Source organism: Cynoglossus semilaevis, chromosome 18, assembly GCF_000523025.1.
Source record: "Cynoglossus semilaevis isolate Cse_v1.0 chromosome 18, Cse_v1.0, whole genome shotgun sequence".
Classification (NCBI taxonomy): domain Eukaryota; kingdom Metazoa; phylum Chordata; class Actinopteri; order Pleuronectiformes; family Cynoglossidae; genus Cynoglossus; species Cynoglossus semilaevis.
In genome coordinates this window covers 10,682,442-10,706,169 of record NC_024324.1, presented here as the reverse complement: position 1 = coordinate 10,706,169, position 23,728 = coordinate 10,682,442, and the positions used below count along the sequence as shown (strand labels likewise).

Genomic DNA, 23,728 nt, shown 5'->3' with positions numbered 1-23,728 from the left:
GAACAGGGGGAGCAGGGGGAGGTGAAAGGCTCAGTAAACACCTAAGTCAGAATAAAGAAGGGGACTTTGTTAATATTATTGTCAATGGTTATTGTTCTAACCCCTTTAACTCCCCTCTTAAGGAGTCTCCCCGAAGGGGAGGGGAGACAAAGGAGGTGAAAGGGGGGAGACTCCTTGAGGGAGTAAAAGGAGGTGAAAGGGGGGAGGGGAGACTCCTTCCCTCCCCCTTTCATCTCCTTTTACTCCCCCAAGGGGAGGAAAAAGTAGGAGTCTCCCTCCTGGGGAGGTGGAAACAGGAGATGGGAGGAGAATATGAACCTCCGCCCGCCCGTGGGGGGGGGGGGGCCCCCCCCCCCCCCCCCCCCTTGCTGAACCCCCTCTTACCCTCCTCTTCTCCTCCTCCAGATCTCTCCTGAGGTGCTGTGCCGTGAAGGAATCAGAGTTCATCGTACGGTCCAGCGCAGCGGTCAGTTTGTGGTCTGCTTCCCCGGTGCCTTTGTCTCTAAGGTGTGCTGTGGCTACAGCGTGTCAGAGACTGTGCACTTTGCCACACCACACTGGATGAACCTTGGTTACCAGGCTGCAAAGGTCAGTGGAAGGTTAAAAAAAAAACAACCTAAGTTTTGTTTGAGGAAATGATTGTTGCCATAACAACTGCTTCTTAAAGGTTAAAGGAAGTTCTCACCTTAAGTTCTTCCTGGTTTTGTGTCAGGACCTCAAATGTCGTCGTATAGCCAAACCCTTCTCCATGGAGAAGCTACTGTACCAGATCGCCACAGCAGAGTCCAAGCGGGACAACGGCCTTCTCCTCACCACCATCTCCGCCCTCCTCAAAGATCTCAGGTGGGGAGGCTGGAGGAGAGCAAACAGACCATTCACTGGTTTCCTCAACACACCACTGACCTTTGATTGTCCTTCACTTCAACAGGAACATAGAGCTGCACCAACGGCAGGAACTTTACAAGGCCGGTTTGCTTTCGTCCGCTCGCTACGGCGTGCACGACAGCAGCTTGGGGCCCGGGGAGGGACGCAAGAAGCCCCGTGGGAAATGGCTAGCACTGGAATCCTCAGAGAGGCGCTGTCAGATCTGTCAGCATCTCTGCTACCTGTCCATGGTGAGGGCAGTGGGTCAACTGTTCAGCTGCAGTAACAAGAGCCTCCTCTGAGCTGTTTAAAGACTTTGTGTTTTGTCAGAATAAAGACTGTGACGTTGCTTTTCAAAGTCTTTACCCTGTGCATCACTTCTGCAAATATAACCACCACCAGTGTAACAACATCCAAATACAGCAGCTCACAACTACAGTGTTAGGCTGAGCCCAGTTACACTGGGAAGATAATTAGTTCCATATTAATGATTAGACACTTTATCAGCCAAAAGTACACAGTACTACTTCTACTACTACTACTACCACTACCACTACCACCACTACTACTACTATTGGCAAGTCTATAAAAACTGTATGTAACCACAAAGTGACTGAATTTAAAGGAAAATCACTTTCATCCATGTACCACTAGAGAGAGCCAAAGTACTCTGGTGATCCACTAAATTATATATGCATATGATTAAGAGTTACTGATAAAGAGCCAAAGTTAACCACATATAAAGTGGTCTAGTGTCAGGACTAGCTAATTATATATCTTAAAGATATATAAGGATATAGACAATATAGAATATAGGAGGAAAATAAAAAGCTTAAGCACAAAACTTACTAATAGCATTTGATCTCTTTTTTCTCAGGTTGATCCACAAGTCTCTGAAAACACATTTACAGAGGAAGAAAGTGTGATTTTAGTAAAGCAGTACCACTGTGTGGTAATCAATGAAGTATTAGTATTGTCAGTAAGTACATACCTGTATTTGTTGCGTGTGCAGGTGGTTCAGGAGACGGAGAACGTGGTCTTCTGTCTGGAGTGTGCTCTGCGGTATGTGGAGAAACACAAGTCCTGCAGAGGCCTGAAGATGATGTACCGATATGATGAGGTGAGTAGTTCTCCCTGTGTCCACGAGGGGGCAGAAAAGACAGGGTTTACAGAAGACCAGAAGAGCAGAGCTGGAACTTCTGTGACTAAACGTTGTAAATGATTGTCTCACCTCAGGAACAAATCAACCATTTGGTGACCCAGGTGTGTGGTCGAGCCATGTTGAAGAACAGCAGTGTCAACCTGGGAGGAGGTGAAAGAGTCGTCGTCAGTGGAGGACTAGAAAGAGGAGTAGAACCGTGTCTCGGTTTAAACCCCGCCAAAGCATCGCCGGCCAAGCGTGGCCCACGGAAGCGGGCCCCTGTGGAGGTGTCCCTGGCTCGCCTGTCCTCCGCCCACATGCCCAAGGCTGCGGCCGTATCCTGAGGCGGGCAGACGACCTGACGTGACACACCCACTCTGTGTGTGTCCTCTAACACACACACACACACCTCCCTCCACTCCCTTGTTTCCTTATTTTGACTTAAAGCAGGATCACATCCAACCCCTCCACTGTCGCTCAATGTTTAAGATTGTTTTTTTTGTTTGTTTTTTTTAAATATGGTCATGTGACCTCTGCCCCCACCTCTAAAATAAATTCAGCTGCCCCCTAGAACGACAAGCTTGTTTATATGAAACGGGAAGGAAAGAGAAAAACAAGTTGTCTTTTTTGCACTAGAGTGAAAGAAGAATTAGTTTTTATTCTGGATGATTTAGAGCACCCCCTGCCATCCATCTGTCATATGGTCGTCCTCAAAAACTTCATTAGCATTAAGTGTCACGTTCCCACCACGACTAGACAACACCCCTTTTTGTAGCCATTACCTCATCCCTCCCATTTGAAGAAAAAGGGGTAAAGTTGTTTTTGTTGTTTTGTTTTTTTTCTCCACGTGTTTCTCTCTGAGACTGAACCTGCTTGAAAAAATCAAAACAGTGAACGTGGGACGAGTGAAAAGGTGGCCTTTATTTCTCCTTCTCCCTCCCCCCGTCTGAAAGGATATATATATATAACGTACAGTAGTCGCCCAAAGTTTCTCTGTCCTTGGTTTGAAGGAAGAGCAGTTGATTTTTTTTTATGATTAAATGTTTTGATTTTAGATGTTCTCGATGCAGCTCCTGCTTTTTTTATTTTTAAAGAAACGGGGGTTTTCGATGACGCGAGGTAAAAACTTGAAAAGACACACGATGTTGGTTGGCGATGTATATTCACCGTCTGATTGAGTTTTTAGATTTGCTTTTTCTAGTTTTTTTCTGTGTACCTTTTTTTGTTGTTGTTGTTGTCAGTGTGGACGTTTCTCTTCGTCGGTGGACGTGAGATGAGGCAGAGCTGCAGCTGCTGGACCCACCACGGGTCATTGCTCGCTTCCTGGTCGTATGGAGGCGCCCCCTCCTTTGCTAGCAAGTGAAAACTGTGCCTGAATCGTAGCAGGGAGGTCCATATTTTATTCTTGGTGCTGATGGATTACTGTAAAACACAAATGTAAAAATCTGGGGTTAGTGTCCACTGCCCCCCCTCCACTCCACAGGGCAGAAGAGCTCCCAGGCTTTTCTGGTTCTAGATGTGCAATCGTGTTAACATTCCATTCTTCCAGTCCTCTTGTTTCACCTGCACCAGTCAACATTAATTATTATGTTATTATTGATTTTTTTTTTTACTTTTGTTGATCTGATGTGTTATCTCAAGTAGAGCCACTAGTCTGAGTGTAAAATGTGAAATATCAAATACAAGTTTGGTGTTTGTTTTTTTTTCCTTTACTTTACTTGTTAATTGCGTTTTGGGCTTTTTGAGTTTGTTCCAATTTTTCAGGTTTATTGTGAGGAAAAAAAGTCCAACAAAACCAGAACATCAACCTTTTTTTTTATGTACATAAAAACTGTAAATTACTTTAAATACTTGAGCCTTTTTCTGGGGTAGACAAGGAAAGAAAGAAAGAAAGCAAGGAAGGAAGGAAGGAAGGATGGATGGAATCAAGAGACAAAGTTCCAGAAGAGTGCGCTTGATGAAGAAAAAGCCTTACATTTTTCCCTTTCTTCATTCGTGTGAGTTTGATGCTTACAGGGTTGCTCTGGTAAACGTGTATAATATTTTTAAGTGCTGCTTATATCACTAAGAAAGAAGAAATTGAGTAGCCAATGACTCCCCACCTCCCCCAAAAAACCCACCCACCCAAACCTAGTTTTGTTTGTTTAGCTTTACTTTTTTAAAGAAAAGGGAAAAAGATATGTTCACTAAAAAAAAAAAATAAAAAAAAAATTAAAAAATGGGTTTTTACATTTTCATTACTGAAAATTCAACAACGATGTAGTAGCTACTCATGTTGCACTGAGCTTGCCAGTGGAGACTGTCAAGAAAAATGCTATAATCCAGTTTGTTGGTTGTCGTCCCTCACAGAAGACTGAACTGTTCTAGGACTATTTAAAGAAATACCACATCGGGTGTTTTCAACAATAGAAAAAAAAGTGGTTGTCAAGTTTTTATGGCCTTAAAATATGTTTTATTCTGACAAGATTTTGTTTATCGGTTCTTGTATTGAGTTTTTTCTTTCTTCCATTTTTCTACAGTATAAAATACTTGCTCATGGTGGGGTCTCTGGTGACTTAATTTATTAGTGCCGCATCTCGGCCTTTCCCTCCACTTGGAAAGAGAGTCTCATGTTGGTTATATTGACAAGTTTTTTACTTTTGCAGTTTGTACTTAAGGTTTAATAAAAACTTACCAACAATTAACAGTGAGTTCTTTCTTACCTGTTTTTGTTTGTCTTGGTGTATCGACTTCAGTAACTTATTATTTTGATAGTTTCACAGGGACTGCTGGCAGCACTGATACTTGACCCCTGTGCCATCGGGCTGACCTGCAACACATGGCATTTATGTATATAAATAAAATGTTTTTTATATATATAACATTTTGTCTTTTTTTATGGTTTTTTTTTGTGCAATTTTCTAAATTAAGAAGTTACAAAAGAATCCTCAACATTTAAGTTTATGCACCCAAATGCGCACCAACGTTATTCCCAACTAAATCTACCAAAAAGTTCAACTTTCTCATAAATTGACCAAGAAAGTATAATATACTATGACAAGATTTGGCCATGTAAATAATTCGAATGAAAGTTAAAAAGCCACATCCTTACGTGTAAAAAGTTGACCAAAAATAGCCTATATTTCAATATATTTAATAATATTTAAAATTCCAAAAAGGCTCCAATTGCAATAAAATGCCCCAGAACATGCTCATATGTCAATACTTGGGGTCAGAAATTAATATTAATCAAAAATTACATTCTCATGTGTCAAAACTGACACAAAAAGTCTTACTATGCTACATGATGGCTTTTGATAAAATGCAAAAAAGTTCCTAAAATGCTTCCAAATGCAATAAAAGGCCCCAAAATGTGATCATATGTAAATATGGTGTCAGAAATTAATTTTGAAAAAAATCTAATTTTTGCATGTGAAAACTGACTCAAAAAGCCTTACTGCGATACAGCATGGCTTTTACCAAAACATAAATAAAAACACTAAAAATTCCTAAAATGCCTCCAAATGCAATAAAATGCCCCAAACCATGCTCATGTAATTTTTTTTGTTAAAAATTAATAGAAAAATAGAATAGAAAAATCTGATTCAAAACTGATTAAAAAAGCCTTACTTTATTACAGCATGGCTTTTGACAAAATGCTTATAAAAATTAAAAATTCTAAAAAAGGCTCCAGTTGAAATAAAATGCCCCAAAACATGTCAGAAATGAATATAAAAACAAATAAAACTTTGATGTGTCAAAACTGACTCAAAAAGCTTAACTAATGCCTCTAACTGCAAAAAGAAAATACCCCAAAACATGCTCATATGTAAAGAATTTGTGCTAGAAACTAAATTTTGAAAATCATATTCTGACGTGTCAAATGTTGGCACAAAATGCCTTACCACTGTATGACCTATACAAACAACTATGCAATAAGTTAGCCCAAATCATGCTCATAGATGTTCAAAAATTGTTAGAAATAAATTTAGAAATTTAGAATGACATTTTGACATGTCAAAACTTGAGTTGTGCCTTACCCCACAGTGTGACTTTTGCCATAAACATAGAGGAAAATTGTGCTCCCATGTAAAGAATTTGTCTTAGCAAATAAAAAATATACCAAACTATAATTTGACCAAAAAACCTCCTATACTATGATCTTTATAAGTTCCAAAAATAACTCAAAAAGCAGGTTCTTGCTCTTAATTTTAAATTCAGGCGTATATTGCTTTTCAAAAAGTTTTCTGTGGCAGTAACTGATGTGAAAAAAAATTATATATAATTTAGTATTAAGTACATTCTGTAGTCTGTATTAATTATTAAGTACTTAATTGAGTCATACACTAGACACATATTTACCATTCACAGTGACCTGACACATCCACTCTCTAAATATACAGTAACACTCCAACATTTTTCAATATATTACTTACCTCATCCAAGGGTGAGAGCTCAGACAGGACTGTGATTCAGAGGAGGAACATTACCAGGCTCAAACCCTAGAACCCTGCTTACATTTTGGTCGCTCAGTGATGTTTGAGTTGGAAGAAATCAAAAATATTTTATATTTGGGGGGTTTCAAAACCTTTCAAAACCTAATATACTATGAAAAGATTTGGCCATGTAAATAATTCCTCCTACGAATGAAAGTTAAAAAGCCACATCCTTACGTGTAAAAAGTTGACCAAAAATAGCCTATATTTCAATATATTTAATAATATTTAAAATTCCAAAAAGGCTCCAATTGCAATAAAATGCCCCAGAACATGCTCATATGTCAATACTTGGGGTCAGAAATTAATATTAATCAAAGATTACATTCTCATGTGTCAAAACTGACACAAAAAGCCTTACTATGCTACAATATGGTTTTTGCCAAAGAATGCAAAACTATTTAAAAATCCTAGAATATCTCCAATTGCAATAAAATACCCCATAATATACTCATATGTAAAAAAAAGTGCTATAAAAGAAACTCAGAAAATCACACTGACATGTCAAATGTTGACACAATATGCACAGTATGCCTTTAGCCAAAAAATGCAAAAAAATTCCATAAATGCCTCTAATTGCAATAAGTTACCCCAAATCATGCTCATAGATTAAAAAAGTGCTAGAAATTAATTAGGAAATTTAGTAAATCACATTTTGACATATCAACAATTGACTTATGCCTTAGCCCACTGTATTTTGTCAAAAAAATTAAAATTGTGCTCCCATGTAAATAATTTGTCCTAGCAAATAAAAATATATACCAAACAGGTATACATTGAAAAAATAACCTCCTATACTATAATCTTTATATGTATAAGTTAAAAAAATAACTCAAAATGCAAGTTCTTGCTCCTAATTGTGAACGCAGGTGTATATTAAGTATTATATAAGTTTTCTTTTAGATTTCTAACAAAAAATATTATAGAACAGTCTTTACTGTCATTTTACCACGGGGTACAACAAAATTGAGGGTTCTCCCACCTAGCCACTATGCACCACAACAGAAGTTTATATATATATATATATATGATATAATATATAAAGAAAAACAACCTCGTAATGTAAACTGTAAACACACTGTAAAAAGATACCAGGAGGTAGTACATGTATACAGTAAAACGCAGTAGCAGCATTCAGTAAAAATAGTCAATAAAATACAAGTAAAGTTACAAAATTACAAATGGCTAAATGGCACAGCAAACTTCAAATAAAGACATTATCCACGAATGTTAACGGTTGATAATTACCTTTACTTTCCCGTTCATTTCTCAACAGCTCCACTTCCCGCCTTCTTCCTCCTCCCCCCGCCCCGCCCCCCGCGATAGCCTAATTAATATCACTTGTGTCCTTTTACTCCTGTCTCCAGCGTAAAGCTGCCTTCAACGTCATTCCCTGGGTCCTATTTATTTTACCAATACACCAAAAGAGTCCACAGTCATTACGTACAAACACTGAAATGTCATAATTTTAATACAAACTACCAATATTTTGCAGACATGTAGTGAAACGAGTCGTTCTATCCTTGATAACCCGTGTAGCCGTAATGACGCCATTACCAAAGCGACAAACCAACAAAACACAAATTTGACATAATACTGTCTGCTGACAAGCAACAATAGCATCATAATATTACAATATGATAAAAAGACAAAATAAATATCATTTTACTCACCCAAACCTCTTATTAGTTCAACACGAAATTCGTCTTCTTTCCTTTAGAAGAGTTCAGAGTTGCCTCGTTAACACAGGAAGTTGAGTCTGTCCTGTCGTAAGTAAGTAGTTTTAATTCACTTTTGGCAAAAAATATCCGCTCGACAGAAGAGGAAAGTGGCTAAACGCAGTTACCTAGATTCGAGGAAGTGCGTTTTTTGACCATCCAATCAAATCACTCTACGTAACTGCACGAGAGTGACGACAAACCTCGTCACTATTCATTGTAGGCTCCCACAATCCACAGATGTCGAACAGAATACTTTGTATCACCTTATGAATAATAACGATAAAGATATTGAAAAAAGTCACTGATTCTGACAGTAGCCTGATATATATATATATATATATATAGATATACATATAAGAAGCACAGTCTGTTGTCTGCATAATTAGTATTAAGTACATTCTGTAGTCTGTATTAATTATTAAGTACTTAATTGAGTCATACACTAGACACATATTTACCATTCACAGTGACCTGACACATCCACTCTCTAAATATACAGTAACACTCCAACATTTTTCAATATATTACTTACCTCATCCAAGGGTGAGAGCTCAGACAGGACTGTGATTCAGAGGAGGAACATTACCAGGCTCAAACCCTAGAACCCTGCTTACATTTTGGTCTTGAACTTGTCTCAGAAAAGCTTAGATGAACATTGGACAACATTTATTACCAGCAGGAGGAAGGGGGGGGGGATACATAATAAGGAATGATGTCACACTGCACAATATTCAAAACTGTTTTATACAAAAGGAAAGATTGGGATATGGTTGAACTTTCTAAATTTTATTCGGTGCATAGCACAGAGTCCAAACATTGATTTGGTCCCACTTGCATGTGTGTGTTTCAGGTAAATTTATACTACTCTGGCACATGTACGATATTTCACATTTGTAGTATCATGTGGTGTCAAATCCACTGTCAAGAGACTACAATACACATGACAACTATGAAGCTCCAGTGTTGCCAGATGGAAAACTCTCATTTTAAAACTGTTGTATTTTCCACCCTGGTGGTTAATTTCGCTCAGTGATGTTTGAGTTGGTTTATATTTGGGGGGTTTCAAAACCTTTTCTAGTATACTATGCAGCCCATGAAACTATGGTATAAGTGCAACTGTTATCGTGCTTGGCCCTCCTGTACAGTATCAATATACTGCGGGCCTCTAGTGGCTGACATTGGTAGTGCAGATATGGAGAACGTGAGCCAAACATCTCCGTCAGCTTTAGGGACAAATTTGGTTGAAGTTTGTGGCCATTGGGGATTTTATTAAATATTAATGCCACGGTTGTTGTGTACATGTCAAATAATGAAGAATATTATAAGCTTTGGGGGTTCAGCCATCAATAAAGTTATCACACAAAACAAAAAACAATCATCACTTGTCAAGTCCTTGTGCTAATTGTTCAATGTTTGCTGTTCTTGAGATCACTTCATCCAAAATGGTTTCTTCTTCTTTCTTCTATTTTCTTTATTTGCTTCAGCAACTACTTTTGTTGCTGAAAAAAAGAAGTTACACTGAACAGTTATGACAGCACTGGACCATGTTATCTAAGCTGGTGATGGTTCCTCTCTCTCTCTCTCTGTGTGTGGGTTACTGTACGATGTAGCTGTCAAAAACAGTTTTCTTTGTATGTATTTACACAGAATAATTCACTACAAATAAATAGGAAACACATGAAAGAAAACACATGATCAAATATTGGGTACTGTGGATAGCACTGGCTAAAAGCTTGACAGGATCATAGACTGTAGATAAGAAAAGGACACCGGCATAGGATTTAAAAATACTGTCCTGTGTGGATGTCACACCATAATAAACTCTGATTTAACTGTGTTCCTTCCTCTGTGAAGTGTTACCAATCAATACTTAAACCTACATTGAAAAAATAAATAATGACAGAGATGAGCAGGACCTGCACAACTCCACCAGATGGCAGCTCTAGGTCAAAAAGTGAACACAAAGCTTTGATTATTATTATCAGTTGACCAATATATTTTAGACCAAGTTTACACTGTAATTGTCAATAATGTCTCATTGTGAAGTCTACTTCAATTGAAAATTATAATAATTTTGAACTACATTTTTTCTGACATCTTTATATAAAAAGAAATAGAGAATTGGGATACACAAAATTCATCTTAAATAGTTGTCAGCGGTTGTCAAACTATGGTGTGTCTACCACTGGTGGTACAGGGCATCCTCTAGTGGTTGTAGAGGGAATTTGGTTCCCTTCAGGAACAGGTCAATTTGTTGATAATGACAGTTACTTTGTATTCTCAGTTACTTAGTTGTAAGTAACAACTGTACAGTCTGTGGGATTTAGCAACATCTAGTGGCATGTAATTAATTTAATGGAATTTAATTAAGGTCTTTAACATATTCTGATTGTGCAACATTTTTAACAGGATTTGACTCAAATGTTCTGTTCTCCTGGCAGTAAGAACACCTTCGCTGTACTTTCTTTCATGTGTTACACTTCACTACGACAGCTTGTATACTGTAGTTGTAAAAATTAGCCAGTGTTGTTCCTGCTCTGATTTGGCAGCTCTGTGTACTCACGTCATAATCCATACATTCTCTCCTCACTTCTTCATCTTACTCCCCTTACAGTCTTTGCTGCTCTGCCCCTCTTGGTCCTCTCTGTCTACCAACACTGGGTCAGGCTGCACCTCCTCCTCATCCTGGGTCACGACCACAGGTGGCCTTCTTCTCATTCCTTCTACTGATCCTCCATCACCTCTTCCTCCTCGTCCTCTTCCAGCTTGCTCAGTCTCCTCCTCCTCATCCTCTTCCTCCTCCTCCCCAGCCTCTGTGTCCTGGCTGGCTGAGTCAGTGCAGGTGGAGGAGAGTGAAGACAGCTTGTGGCGTAACTCTGCCTGGGTAGGAACCTGGAGACTGATCTCTGTGGTGAACGACTCGACATCAGGAGCTGAGAAAGTAAAGGTATATGTAGGGAATGTGTTCAGCTATCTGAATAAAACAGCCAAACTTCACCTTGATCAAAACATTTTTAAAGAAGCACAAGCTGTCAGCTGTTTAATGCAAACTATTCCTCATAGCTGTGGACAGATGGTACATGTGCTTCACGTTTAGGCGTTCTGCTCATCAATCTTCATGTTACTTTTTTTTATCATATTTATTTCTCTAATGAGAAGTAACCATGTATATCCATTAACTATACCAGTCACAGGTGACGCAACGCTGTTGTCCTCTCCTCCAGAGTGAAGAAACACATCCAGGGCCTCGTGGTCAGACATGTCCATCAGGTCCATCTGCTCCAGCATGTCCACGTTTACCTCCATGGATGACATGCTTCCTGTTGGCTCTGAAAAGACCAGACACACAATTCATCAACATCTATATCAACTATTTCTTCACAGCATGATTTATAAGGAAGTAGCAAATGGATATACGGAAGATGGGCAACATTTGAAGCATCTTGTAAACATGAAACATTATTGTTAGCAGTAACACGAATGATGGGTTTGCAAATGTCATTGTGTTTAGGGAGCTGTGTATGAAGGCGACAAGCAATGCTGACGATGTCATTAGGGATATTTGTTCAGTAAAAGTAATTTCTAGCACTAGCAGGTCCATGTCTTCAACATGCAGTAAAATCTGATATATTTGATGGTGCTAGTTTAAGGTGGCTATATACATTTCCCAACAAACTGCTTTTTAAAGTGTATTTCTTTTTATTATATTAAGTATTAATTGCAGACTAGGGAACCAGGAGCTCATTTTTGACAACATTAAACTCTAGCAGAAATGATGTGTGTGTGTGTGTGTCTTTATATTGTTTCACCTAATCACCTAATGCTTAAAATACCTTCTCTTAGCCAGCATGTGTTTGTAGAGGCTTCAACTGCAGGTCAGACATGACTATTAATCTTGATTAATCCTGATTAGCTTAAGGCTACCCTTTGATTCATCAGATTAAATGTATTGATTACATTGGTCCTAATTATAATATTTATTGGAACATTATCAGTGATGTCTTTAATTTACTCTTATTAGCATGAGGTTTTAGACAGGTCACAGAATAATAAAGTAAGAGTGATCGGTCACATCTAAAACATTTCTATTTTTAATACCTGATTATACTGATCATATCTTATTTAGGTTCAGAAATTCAGGAGTGTGTGGTGGGGTGAGCGTAGATGTAAAAACACAAGAGGAAAAAGAGAGATAATCGTCCAGCACATTTAGCATTGAGGAAAGCTGTCATTGGCTACTGTACCTCAAGGAAATGAGGAGAGCAGAGGAGGGCAGCACAGTGGAGGGAAGGGGAAGAGAGAGGGGAGGGAGGGGGAAGAGAGAGGGGAGGGAGGGGGAGAGAGAGGGGAGGGAGGGAGAGAGAGAGAAAAAGAAAGAGAAGGATGATATTACTTCCCCCGGACATTGTTCAATGTCCTTAAAATAGAAACAAACAGCATCACTGTGTAATAATAAGAAAACACTCCAACTGAAGATAGTGTTACACTTTTCAGATGCCTCTAGTTTTCATCTCACTGGCCTTAAATACATTAACAGGAAATTCTGGGCTTTATTTCTGTGTAAATATTAGCTATAGCAATACTACGTCTAATTTTGATTCAGGTTTTACTTATTTCAGAATAAATGTCAGTGCTCACTAATTACTTTCTTGTTTTATAGACTGTGAAAATAAAGCCCCAGAAAGCAAGTGGATTTCCTGAAACATCACTGCATTTCCTTGTAGTTCCAGGGTTTAACAATGTATCCTGACAGTTGTGTCCATTCTCTATAAACTGTCACAGAATCAGGAAACCACAGAAGACAAGACCTCAATTCATATCTTAGCCCAAAGAGGAGCAATTTCTTTCCTGCACATGAACAAAAATAAATGCACATGCCCTGTGAACAAATCCATACATGTATGTATGATTGACGGCCTTTGTTCAGAGTGCATCATAAATGCACTGAGAGCATTGTTTCCACGTCGCTGCCTCCACCATGTTCTTCTTTAGGCCACACGCTGGCCTTTCACAAAAGGTTTTCCTGCTGGGAGTAGACTGTCTTTTGTCCCCAGAGAGTGTATTATATGTATACAGCATTAGTCTATACGACCCCTGCCTATGGCTGTTGATTGTGTACGACTTCCACAGTCCCTGTTCTCTTCCTCTGGGCTCTCTCCATTTCTTTAATCCTCTCTTCCTCAAAGTCCCCAGCTGTACATTTTGCATTCTGCTGCAGAGACGGAGGGATAATGAGTCACTATGTGCTGTGATATTCAGCGGTAATTCACGCTTATTTTCAGATGTGTTTCGCCACAATGATAATGTGAGCATTCTCTGTAAATAATTACACGCTCTGGTGTAGCAATTATAACTGCTTATTCCCATGCATCTGTTACGGTTTCTCTCTCTTTTTTTTCCCTAACAGCTCACATTTGGCTTCATAATGTGAATCACATCGTCTGACGTGTTGGGCTGAAAGTAAACACCTATTTTTTACTATGACTGCATGAAGTCCACACATGTTTTTCTCACTACTGTGGCGTAATGAATATTTTCGTAAGTGCATCAACTCTGATATTTAGTTTAAGAAAAAAAAACCTCAGGTCCTCTTCTCCTGCTTCTTCGTCTTTCCTCCACCCCCTCCTCCATATCCACTGCTCCACAATCCTCTTTAACAAGCCATTTCTGGAGGATTAAGGAAGGGGGACACGTGAGTGGAAGAAGGAAAATCACATCGCCAACTCTGGTTCTGTTAGAGTCCACTACATCGTCAGAGCTCATAATTTCACATGGTATGGTTATTCCAGTAAAGACATTTAGCAGTAATGCATGAGGCAAACTGCAGCAGAATTCTCCGTGCAATCCTAAGGGAGGGGAAATATATCTGTATGGAAATTCTCTGATACGGCAGCACGGCATTTTTCACAGTAACGACACAGCTTGTGTGTTTAGTGACAAGCGCTCACTGCACAGAGCCATTCCGGCTAAATCTTGTGACGTGGGTGGTTGATAGCATCTGGGGTTTGGAGTTAATTTGTTTAAATCCTGGGTGCTTTGGCATTTACCTCCAGAGTCGTTACAATAAACCTAAATACTGAAGCACACACACTTGCTTTTTGTTTCCCCTGCAAGCACAGAACTACGAGAGAACATGAACTGACACGCTGTTAAAATGACACCACACAGAATGAAGAATGCCTGAACTCCCGCACTTTTCCTACTCACCTCTCCTCTCTGCGATCTGCAGGTAGCCAGTGGACAGGTACTGCTCCATGTCTTGTTGAAAGGCTTCCTCAAACAACTTCTGTCTGTCCTTTAGCCTGACCTGAGGAGGTGGAACCGCTCCCTGTTCCGTTCCAGGCACTCTCTGAGGGTGATCCGCATCCAGCTCCACTACAAAAGAAGCCACACACAAGGTTTTCAGGGCAGATGTACAAGTAAACACATTAAATACTCTTACTAAATACGTTTTCGTTTAAAAATATAAAACTTATCTTAACAGATAACACAAAGAATATATATGTATTTATACACAAATAAAAGAGATACTGATAAAAAAAACATGACTTTATAAAATTCAAGTCTACATTCACCTCAGTACTGGGAACCCCAGATACCTGGACAATCTGCATGGGCAGCACAGACCAGGCAGAAGGATTCATGTGTGTGTCTACGCATTTGTGTTCTGTCACGACTTGAGCCTGGAGTCTGTCTCTTCAGATTTCTTATGTCCTTCTGACAGATGACAGCATTACATAAGACCAAGCATTGGCATCAACNTATATATATAAATATATAAATATAAATTGTACTGCACTGATTGTACAAACGATTTGCTTTGAAGTAATATATAAAAATAAGAGTCAACCATCTTATTGCAAGACATGTACTGAAATCCACAGCATAATTAAAGGCTGGTAAATTACTTGCATATAGTCAGCTGTTAACATAATGGGCCCTTTTAGCCCACTTAGACAAGTAAGTCACATAAGTGCTGCCTGGCCCTACGCCAACTCAAAGTCCCGTTAAGGTTTTGCTAACCCTGGCAACATTGAAGTGTCGTTTGCCTGGCTGGTCATTAAGTTTAAGTGTCTTTTTACAAATGTGCTGTTTCTGTGGAACAATGTAATCAGCTGTTTTCAGGGGTCGACTTTCTGCCAGAATGCCTTGGGCAGTTGCCTTTGACTTTGGCCATGCAACATTCATGTTATGTGTTTTTCTTCTGAATGTTATTGATCTATTTTTCGCCCAGCAAATCTCACAACAATAAGTACAATCAGCAGCGAGACGGAGCAAAACCAACACCGGCCTCACATGATTCTCAGCTTCCTCACTGCACTCCAGGGCACTTTCCAAAGTCAATATCCAATATCCATCTAAAAATCGAAATACCCCACTACCTCGGGGGTGTAGACTCCACTGTGGTATCAGAGAGCAGGTGTCTGCACACAGACCAGAGCCCTGATAAAATAGACTGGGCCCTGGAGGGGATGGGAGCCAGCTAAGAGGGAACATAGGGATCCCAGTGGAGCAACTGATGATGAACATCACACCAAAAGCCCTCGGAGACACTCACTCACCGTCTCTTACTCGTTCTCAGTCGTTCCTTACTCTGTATCTAGTTTATTTCCTTAATCTGACTTCCCCATGTCTTTCTCCATCACTTCTCATCTTCCTTTACCTCCCAACGCTGGTCTCCACACACCACACAGGCACAGACTCTTACACACTTGCTGCAAGTGTGTAAGTGTCTGTGCTGTGCTTGGTGTCTTGTTACTCACATTGCTGTATCTCCAGTACAGGGACTATTTTTTTTTAACTTATATTAGCCTGTGGAATTGACTTTGTGCTGATAAGTTACAGTAAGTGCCAATGTAAAAGTCATTAGGTACACTCTTTGTTCCTGTATGAGCTGTTCTATTTCAGTTTAATAGACATACACTACCTTGTACTATCCAGCACATGTGGAGTTCTAGAATCAAATTTACACGTGCACGGCTTTACACAAAAAGTCGTTTACACGCTTGTACAACATCGTTCGTGTGTGAGTTTACATGTGGCAATGACTCATGGGAGTCAAGGCTGTGCTGCAGTGAATCACCAAGGTGATGTCAAATGAAATAACATCAAGTATAAAAGGGCAAAGTTAAAGCACAAAATGCATGGATGATTTATTCAATTATCTTTTCCTTCAAAAACAAAGTATTTATGCTGAAAACAACATTTCTTCTTCCATGTTTAGTTTTTATTTTAAGTATATATAGATGTACTCACTCACTTTTTCCAACTCTTCTTCTTGCTCACTCTTGGCTATCTAACCCCTACAAACCCCGGAGGAAGTAAACAGTAGATAAATCAGATAAAATTATATTTTTCTTCTTGTTCATACAACAATCTGTAAAGACAGATGCAGGTGAAATGAGGCTCATAACGTTAATACACTCAACTCTGTTTTCTGCAGTAGAGAAATGTGGTGTGTGATCACATGCCGGAAGCAAAACCCACAGGAAGAGGGGTGGTACGTCAGGGTGCGTATGTGTGTGGTCGTGCATCTGGTTGTACATTTTAAACATATAACATTTAAGGTAGAAGAACCACAATATCTAAGTGTTTTATCACAAAGCTGCTAATGAGCTTCTGTCTTGACACTCATTAAAGTGCGGCCTGCATTTAGTAAGGCGTGAATTTCTGTGTGATTTTGTAAGTGTGGTGAGACTACAAGTGTAAAGCAGAACTGTGAATGCACTTTTACATTCCATTTACATGTAAATGTGTGTCTGTATAAACACATGCAGTAACTAAACCTGAGAGTAGTGTCTGCAACTGAGAAATAAAGTAAGAACACTCTGCCATCAAGGCCGATTCATATCCTCAGGGTTCTAAGCTGAAGCTCTGGATTTGGTGAAATGGAGTCAAATTGAGTCTTAGAGTCTGTTAGTCAAACATGATTGGTCAACCAATTTCCTTTGTGCAGCCACTGGTAATTTGAATTTACTTACAACAGGAGCTAATTTGACTTCATTCAAAACACGCCAGGCTCCCTTTTCAGAAGCAATGAATGAAACTCTTTCCAGACTTTAAGACAGAATTGTTAGGGTTAAAATGAAAGACGTTTTATTTAGAATATAGTAGTATACATAAAGAGTGAATAACATTAAAAATATCCTGTTATAATTATGTATTTCTAGATGTTTCTAACTGTAAGCTATGCTGACGCATGATTGGGTAGATGCATGGAAACATCATCACATTTAAATTGTATTTACTTTATGTACAGATAAAAGTATTGGTACCGTAATTGATCACAGATAAAACTTCCAATAAAAGTGCTACTTTTGTTCTTCCATAAAAGCCTCTAAAACTCATTATAACTCAATCATACACTTTACATCATAGCCACCTCCCAAACAGATCTGTTCTAAGGTCGTTTCTGTTACCGCCACCACTTCTAAAATAACTGTCCTTGTTGGTACTTTCTGAGACAGCACCGTGAACCCTGGAAGAGCAAAGGCAGTGGAACCTGTGTCTGATTCTGCCTGTTCTCCTTTTTTATCTCCAAGCCCTGCTCAGTCATTTGTGACCATTTTTAGATTATGTCTGCCTCGCTCTGTCTTTCAAGTGCCTAGGTTTCAGCTATAAGCAGCCCCCCGACTGTGCTGTAAATAGCAAACACACAATCACCGCCTTCTCGCTGTCACGTAGACACACGGATCACATTTACTGTGCCTGTTAACAGACAGATGATACAGAAAGAGTTTATGTGAGGGAGGTTAAATTTTTCACTATTTGAGAAAAATGAGTGTCATGCTCGGGGAGGAACTTCTAACCAGACACACAAAGAAATGAACCAGTTATAACCGTGACAGTACTTCATATCTGTTTTAAATACTAAATTTGATTCAGAACGTTAACTTAGAATACATTGCTTTTAAAATGTTTACAAATTATAACTTTGAAATATGCTGCGTGGTGTTTCTGATTTCAGGTCCTAAGCTTGCATTCTGTAAATAAGTGGATGATGATGTTGTACAGTTTCTGTTTCCCTCACTTTTACCTTGGCCTCAGTGCAACCACAGAGGACACCTCATCTGTCACTCATTTTGGTTTTTAATTAAAAAGTTTCACAGTAAATGAGAATCAGAAGTAAGCAGAGTGTTCAGGACAACATACACTGACAATATCACATACTGACCTTGAAATTTGCAGTATGAGGAATTTCCAGATACTAAAATTCCAGATAACTACTACAGGTAGTACTTCAACATTTATTTATTTTTTTCAATTTCTTTCAATTAGAAAAAAAAAACAGCTGGCTGATCATTGATAACACATCTCGTGGCCTACTGCACAACACTGACTTTCCAAACAGTCGGGCCTGACTGACCCCTCTTTACTAGAAAAGGCAAAGTGAAATTGAAGTGAGGAAAAAGGACACCTTGTACCAAAACAACAGCAGACTGCACCAAGGAGTTCTTAAAATCTTCCCAAAGAGCAAGTGCAGTAGCGTACAAAAGTCCATTGCAAATCCTTTTCGCCACAAGGGGGCAGGGCAGCTATAACTGACTGTCTTGTTTCACAAACATTTCAAAAGTGTAGGTATTGATAATTATTGGTGTTGATTTTTAATTGTTTATCAACAGCATTCTGATGATTTGCTTCATAAGTCCTTGCACTTAAAAAGCAACATAATACAAGGACATCAAGAGTTCCACTGATTAGAAGGTATTGTCGTCTTTGTGATATAAAACAGTGAGAACCGACGGTCAGTTTCAATTTACACAGTCAGTTCTGAAGATGAAGCCTCCTGCACTCCTTTGAGAACAGAGAAACACTCAGAAGCTCATTAATCTACACGAGTCTTCATGTCACACATCAAGGCTTCTCTCTTCTTTCGCTCCATCTTTTTCCCCCCTCTCTGAGCCAACAACCACTGATTTGAGTAGGAGTCAAAACACAGAGTGAAGCAGCTTCGTTAGTTAGGAGCGTAACCAGGCAACATGTAGGCGAAGCTCAGTAGGAGGATTTCTCACTTCTTGCTAAGTCATGCACAGTTACAACGCCACCAAAAGACACAAAGACTCACTCTGTATATATACCACAAAAACTGCCTGTGAGAATTGTTGTAAAAAATTCCTCTGGACCACAGGTGGTAATTCAAAAACAAGTCAAGGTTGTCTTTCTGCTTGTCATTCACTCAGTTACACAACAACATCCAGAGGAGTGGAACGACAATTTACTCAGACAGGCTGAACGATGTGCACACGTTAACATTTGAACTGACAGTGTGGAGTAAATCAAAGGTGTCAGCTTCGTCACAGCAGATTCAAAATAACCATGACAAATAATTAAAATGAAGGTCAGAAGCAGTTGAACGGCGATAATTGCTTTTAAAAAAGCAAAGAAATTAGTCTGTCCAGAACTAGGTAGAGCTAATGATAAAGTATTTTCAAAAATAGCTGACAAATATCCAAGCGGTAGATAAAATGATCCAAAGTATTATATAGCTAAAAATCAGACTACAGTACATGTATTTATATCTAGGTAACACTTACCTAGAAATATTAAAAGTTAACCTGAATGTCCAAGATGCCACTGCCTTGAAAGATAGATAAAATAAGCTAAAGGCTAGCCAAAAGACAGTTACATAGATACAAGATAATAAAAGCATCCTGGAAATACTCCAATAGTCCCTTTAACATATCACAACTGGTTAGACATTAAAATGATGACTGAATGACATGTTTATTTTACAGATACAACTGTCAGAAAAGTAATATTATCCTTGTAAACTTCATTTAGTCCATTAAACCTAATAAGTGGAAAGAAGTTGTTTGGCACTGAACCAGTGTCAGTGTTACTGGTGACGGTGAGTGGGTTGTTTATCTGACAGTACACTGTCACACACAATGTCTGTCCGTCGAGCAGAGAAGAAGGTGTGAAAACTGCCAACCTTTGCAAAACCTGTCACCTAAACTGCACACCTCTACAATTTATTTCCTAAAAATAACTTTGTAGTTTGCTGATGTTGTTTTTAAATGCTGCACATGACTATATGAACAATGTTTGCATTGTTTTTAACACTAAAAGGCCACTAGTTTAGAGGCTTGAGAGTGAATGTAAAATGTTTTTTTTTCTTTAAATGCTTAACCAGGATTAAATGTGTCTTAATGAACAATGAAGGCTTCCAGCCTGTGCTTAGAGATAAAATGGGAGCAAGGATTCCCTGTGCTGCCAAAGTTCAACCAATAAGCTTTAGTTACCTAACAATGGGAATGGAACTATAGCACTTCTTTCCCCACTTTTAACCTCTGTGCTTACAGTCAACTCTGTCATTATGATTGACTTAAATACAGTCCAAAAAAATGACTCTGTTCCTCAGGACACAATTAAAAATGCATACTTCATCAAAACCAGTGTGGACTGTTAATAGAGGCTAAATGAGCAGTAAAAATAGGAGGAGGAGGATGTGGTGGAGGAGAAAAAAAGAGGATAAGAGTCAGGTTAATTGCATGCCTTGAAGGGGATTTAACTTGCGGCGATAAGGGTGATGTCTTGTTAAACGAAGGGTAACAACATAATGACCAAGTCTTAATGTCTAAATTAGGAGACCTGGCCCCTCTGGAGCTCAGCACAGTGCGGCTGTAGAATCTCCATAAAGCCTCTGCTGACTAAGAATAAACTGGGAGTACAGGAAACTCAACATATGTACTAAACTGGGAGTACAGGAAACTCAACATACTGTATGTACCTTGTGCTAAAACAAAACCAAGCAGCTGGGAGACTCCACGTAGCTATAGGATAGCCTTTAAAACATATGTATTACGTCTGTACTGCAGCTGGGCGTTGGTTCACGTGTCCTAAAACACACACATTATACATGTGTGTAGAAAATGATCAATGAATCGAACCACTGAGAGTATGCAAACGTTCCAATCTGCATAGTACCAGACACACACACCAGCACTTTGTTTTCAAGGATAAAATATGTGTGAATAAACACCTAAGTCCGTGCAACGTTGGCACTGGATTTGATGCATAATGCATGAAATCTCTTTCTCTCTCAAGTACAACAAATACAGCCTTACGTCAGCAAAATCCACCGCAGGTCCTGAGTGAAGACATCTCCCAGAGTGACCTGGTTACCCTCTTATTCCAGGATGATGAGGCAGAAGGCAAGAAGGTCTGCTTTAAATTCTCAATGTTCAACTAAACTGCTATCACCGCTGTTACCGCTCCTATTTTTGTACAACATATGCACAGTTTTTTTGACAAACTGTACTAAGAAATATGCCTTTGTTATGTAACGCTTTATATACACAAACATATTCATGACTGTTAATATATGTTAACTCCTGCTGTTTTATAGTACTTTTATTCATGTTTGCATAAAACAGTTTTAAATCTTTTGATTAGTGTAAGAGAGAAATATCATTTTAAGAATGTAGCAGGTTCATGATACCCAATTGACAACAGAGCCCACTGCTACTGACTTATTTTCAATTAAGATTTTAGAGCTTATTTCTTAAAGTTTCTCGTTGACATTATTTTTGTATACATTTTCGCCCGACGTAAATGATGGAGATAGGAACGAGTGTAGTTTTTGTCTGTTATTATGCCCTTCTCACAGTTCCTCATTCATCTTTTCTCAGGGTCCAATAGCTGTTTGTTTTGTGCCTTTTTCACTGCTTCAGAGACGTCATCCATGCTAGTGTATATGCAGCTTATGTAGTAAAGCCATAACTACTACTAACTTCTGTCAACACACAGGCACTGTAATGTCAGTCTTGTCTCATGTCATAGACTACATTACCGTATATACCAGGCCCACACACATGCACAATCTTTGATTCATTTTTCATGATGACTCATGTCACGTGTGCTGTCAGTAGGTCTCGTTTAGAGAAAGCTCATAAATAATGCATCACTTTCCAGAAAAGCATCTGTGCTCTGATGTTCTGACACATGTGCAACAAGTTTTTTCATTATTTATACTGAATGTAATCAGGTGGATGTTTGGAGATCATCTAGAACGAGACACTTGGACTTTACCATCATTCAAACCTACATGGAATCCAAAATCTCTACGGTTCCTGGCAGGTCCACACCTCCTCTCGCTTTTTTTTCTCTCTCAGCACTAACAACTGCATCAGCTGTGTCACCACTTGTTATTTCTCAGGTTTGCCATCTCATGGTTGAACGTTACTCTGTTGCACAGCTGGACCATCTTGATTTTGCCTCTTTCTGGGAATCCTGCCAGTTCAAACCTCTGCCTTTATTTAGCAGCCTCATTTCCTCCTCACACTGCACAGCAACAATAGAAGAGCCAGCAGCTAAAGCAGCTGCTGCTGGAAGTGTGTGTGTGTGTCTATGTGTGTAATAGTGTGTGTGTGCTGTGTGATAGACTGAGTTCAAGAAGCATTCTGACGGTGAAAGTATTGTATGAGCAACAAGTATGTAGCATACAACATAATCATATATATACAAAAATATCAGTATGTAGCATACAACATAATCATATACTGTATATACAAAAATATATAATTCAAAGAAAATTTTGATAAATCTTCTGATAATGTACTACTGCAAAACAAATAGTCAAGGCTGTGCAGCTGATCTTATAAAAAGTTTGAAGTGAGTTAGTTTTTCTTCATAGTTAACACTAAAGTTTCCTAAAAGTATATATAAAAAATTTCAAACTCTTTTCTCTCTCTCTCTCTCTCTTCCCCTCTGTCTCTCCATCTGCAGTCACGGTGCGTCCTCTTGTTAGCGCCAGCACGAATTGTTAAAATCCTAATTTTGCCAGGAGAAACAAAGAGCAGTCGCACCGCAATGAGGCAACATGACACCAATCTGTCCACGCGTGCACACACTAACTCCTCCACACACCCACACTGGTCCACAAAACACCGGCGGCAGTGTAAGTCGGTTCAGTATTTTTCTCTCTGATATCATCTTTTCTCCTTTTCACCGTTACTCTCTCTCCTCCAAACCCCTGCTGCAGCCTCCTCTCTATTTGTCCTGGAGCATTACTGCATTACTGGACAGCAGCTGCTGCATCATGACCGTGTAGGTGAGGCCTGTTGTTCTAATGTTATTCCTCTGTCCTTGTGGTTCCAGTGTTAGTCACAATCTGACCTCTAACTCACAAGAATTTTTATCAAGTTTAGGACAAAATGTTTGATCTTGAAACCTTTGGTCTATAAGAAATTGTTTCAAAGAAACAAATGTACTAGAAAAACTAAATGATTCCTAAATTTAATGTATTTCTTAAGTTTATCAATGGGATTGGACTTTTGTGCTATTTTTTTTCCTTAAACTGGACTTTTCCTAAATTAAGTACAACAAAATACAAAAAAATATTTAAAAGTTTAAAATGTTAAAGTTTTAAACCTTAAGGTTTTGGTTAATTCTAAGTTAAAGTTAAGGGCAAAACCTGAGTAAGAATATTGCCTACCTGACTTTTCTAAATATGAGATTTATGATGTTTTCCCAAGAGACAAGACAAGACACAAATCACCATATTTGAACAACTCCAGTACAGAAAT

At 38.9% G+C, this 23,728-nt stretch overlaps 2 protein-coding genes across 11 annotated transcripts in view; one reads left to right on the top strand and one right to left on the bottom strand.

Annotated features, from left to right (window-relative positions):
- The window catches only part of jarid2b (jumonji and AT-rich interaction domain containing 2b), a 229,749-nt gene extending 225,643 nt beyond the window's left edge, over window positions 1-4,106 (top strand). For all 6 annotated transcript variants that reach the window (XM_017041062.2, XM_025065065.1, XM_017041065.2 and 3 more), the window contains 5 exons: window positions 406-588; window positions 713-843; window positions 929-1,115; window positions 1,877-1,984; window positions 2,101-4,106. In XM_017041062.2, coding sequence (XP_016896551.1) covers window positions 406-588; window positions 713-843; window positions 929-1,115; window positions 1,877-1,984; window positions 2,101-2,349 — 858 coding nt within the window. In that variant the 3' untranslated portion in view covers window positions 2,350-4,106. The remainder of the gene's footprint in view (window positions 1-405; window positions 589-712; window positions 844-928; window positions 1,116-1,876; window positions 1,985-2,100) is intronic.
- Window positions 3,225-23,728, bottom strand: part of dtnbp1b (dystrobrevin binding protein 1b) — a 25,547-nt gene continuing 5,043 nt past the window's right edge. The window contains exons 2-7 of one of the 5 annotated variants that reach the window (XR_003052628.1): window positions 14,409-14,576; window positions 11,387-11,530; window positions 10,765-11,134; window positions 8,154-9,700; window positions 4,708-4,814; window positions 3,225-3,427 (exon numbers count right to left, since the gene is read on the bottom strand). Coding sequence is in view for 4 of the 5 variants with exons in the window: in XM_025065069.1 (XP_024920837.1) it covers window positions 10,788-11,134; window positions 11,387-11,530; window positions 14,409-14,576; window position 16,458 (660 nt within the window). In the remaining variant the exon portion in view is untranslated. Of the gene's footprint in view, window positions 3,428-4,707; window positions 4,815-8,153; window positions 11,135-11,386; window positions 11,531-14,408; window positions 14,577-16,457; window positions 16,636-23,728 lie in introns of those variants that run through there. The other 4 variants (XM_025065069.1, XM_025065068.1, XM_008331701.3 and 1 more) reach the window with 4 other exon arrangements.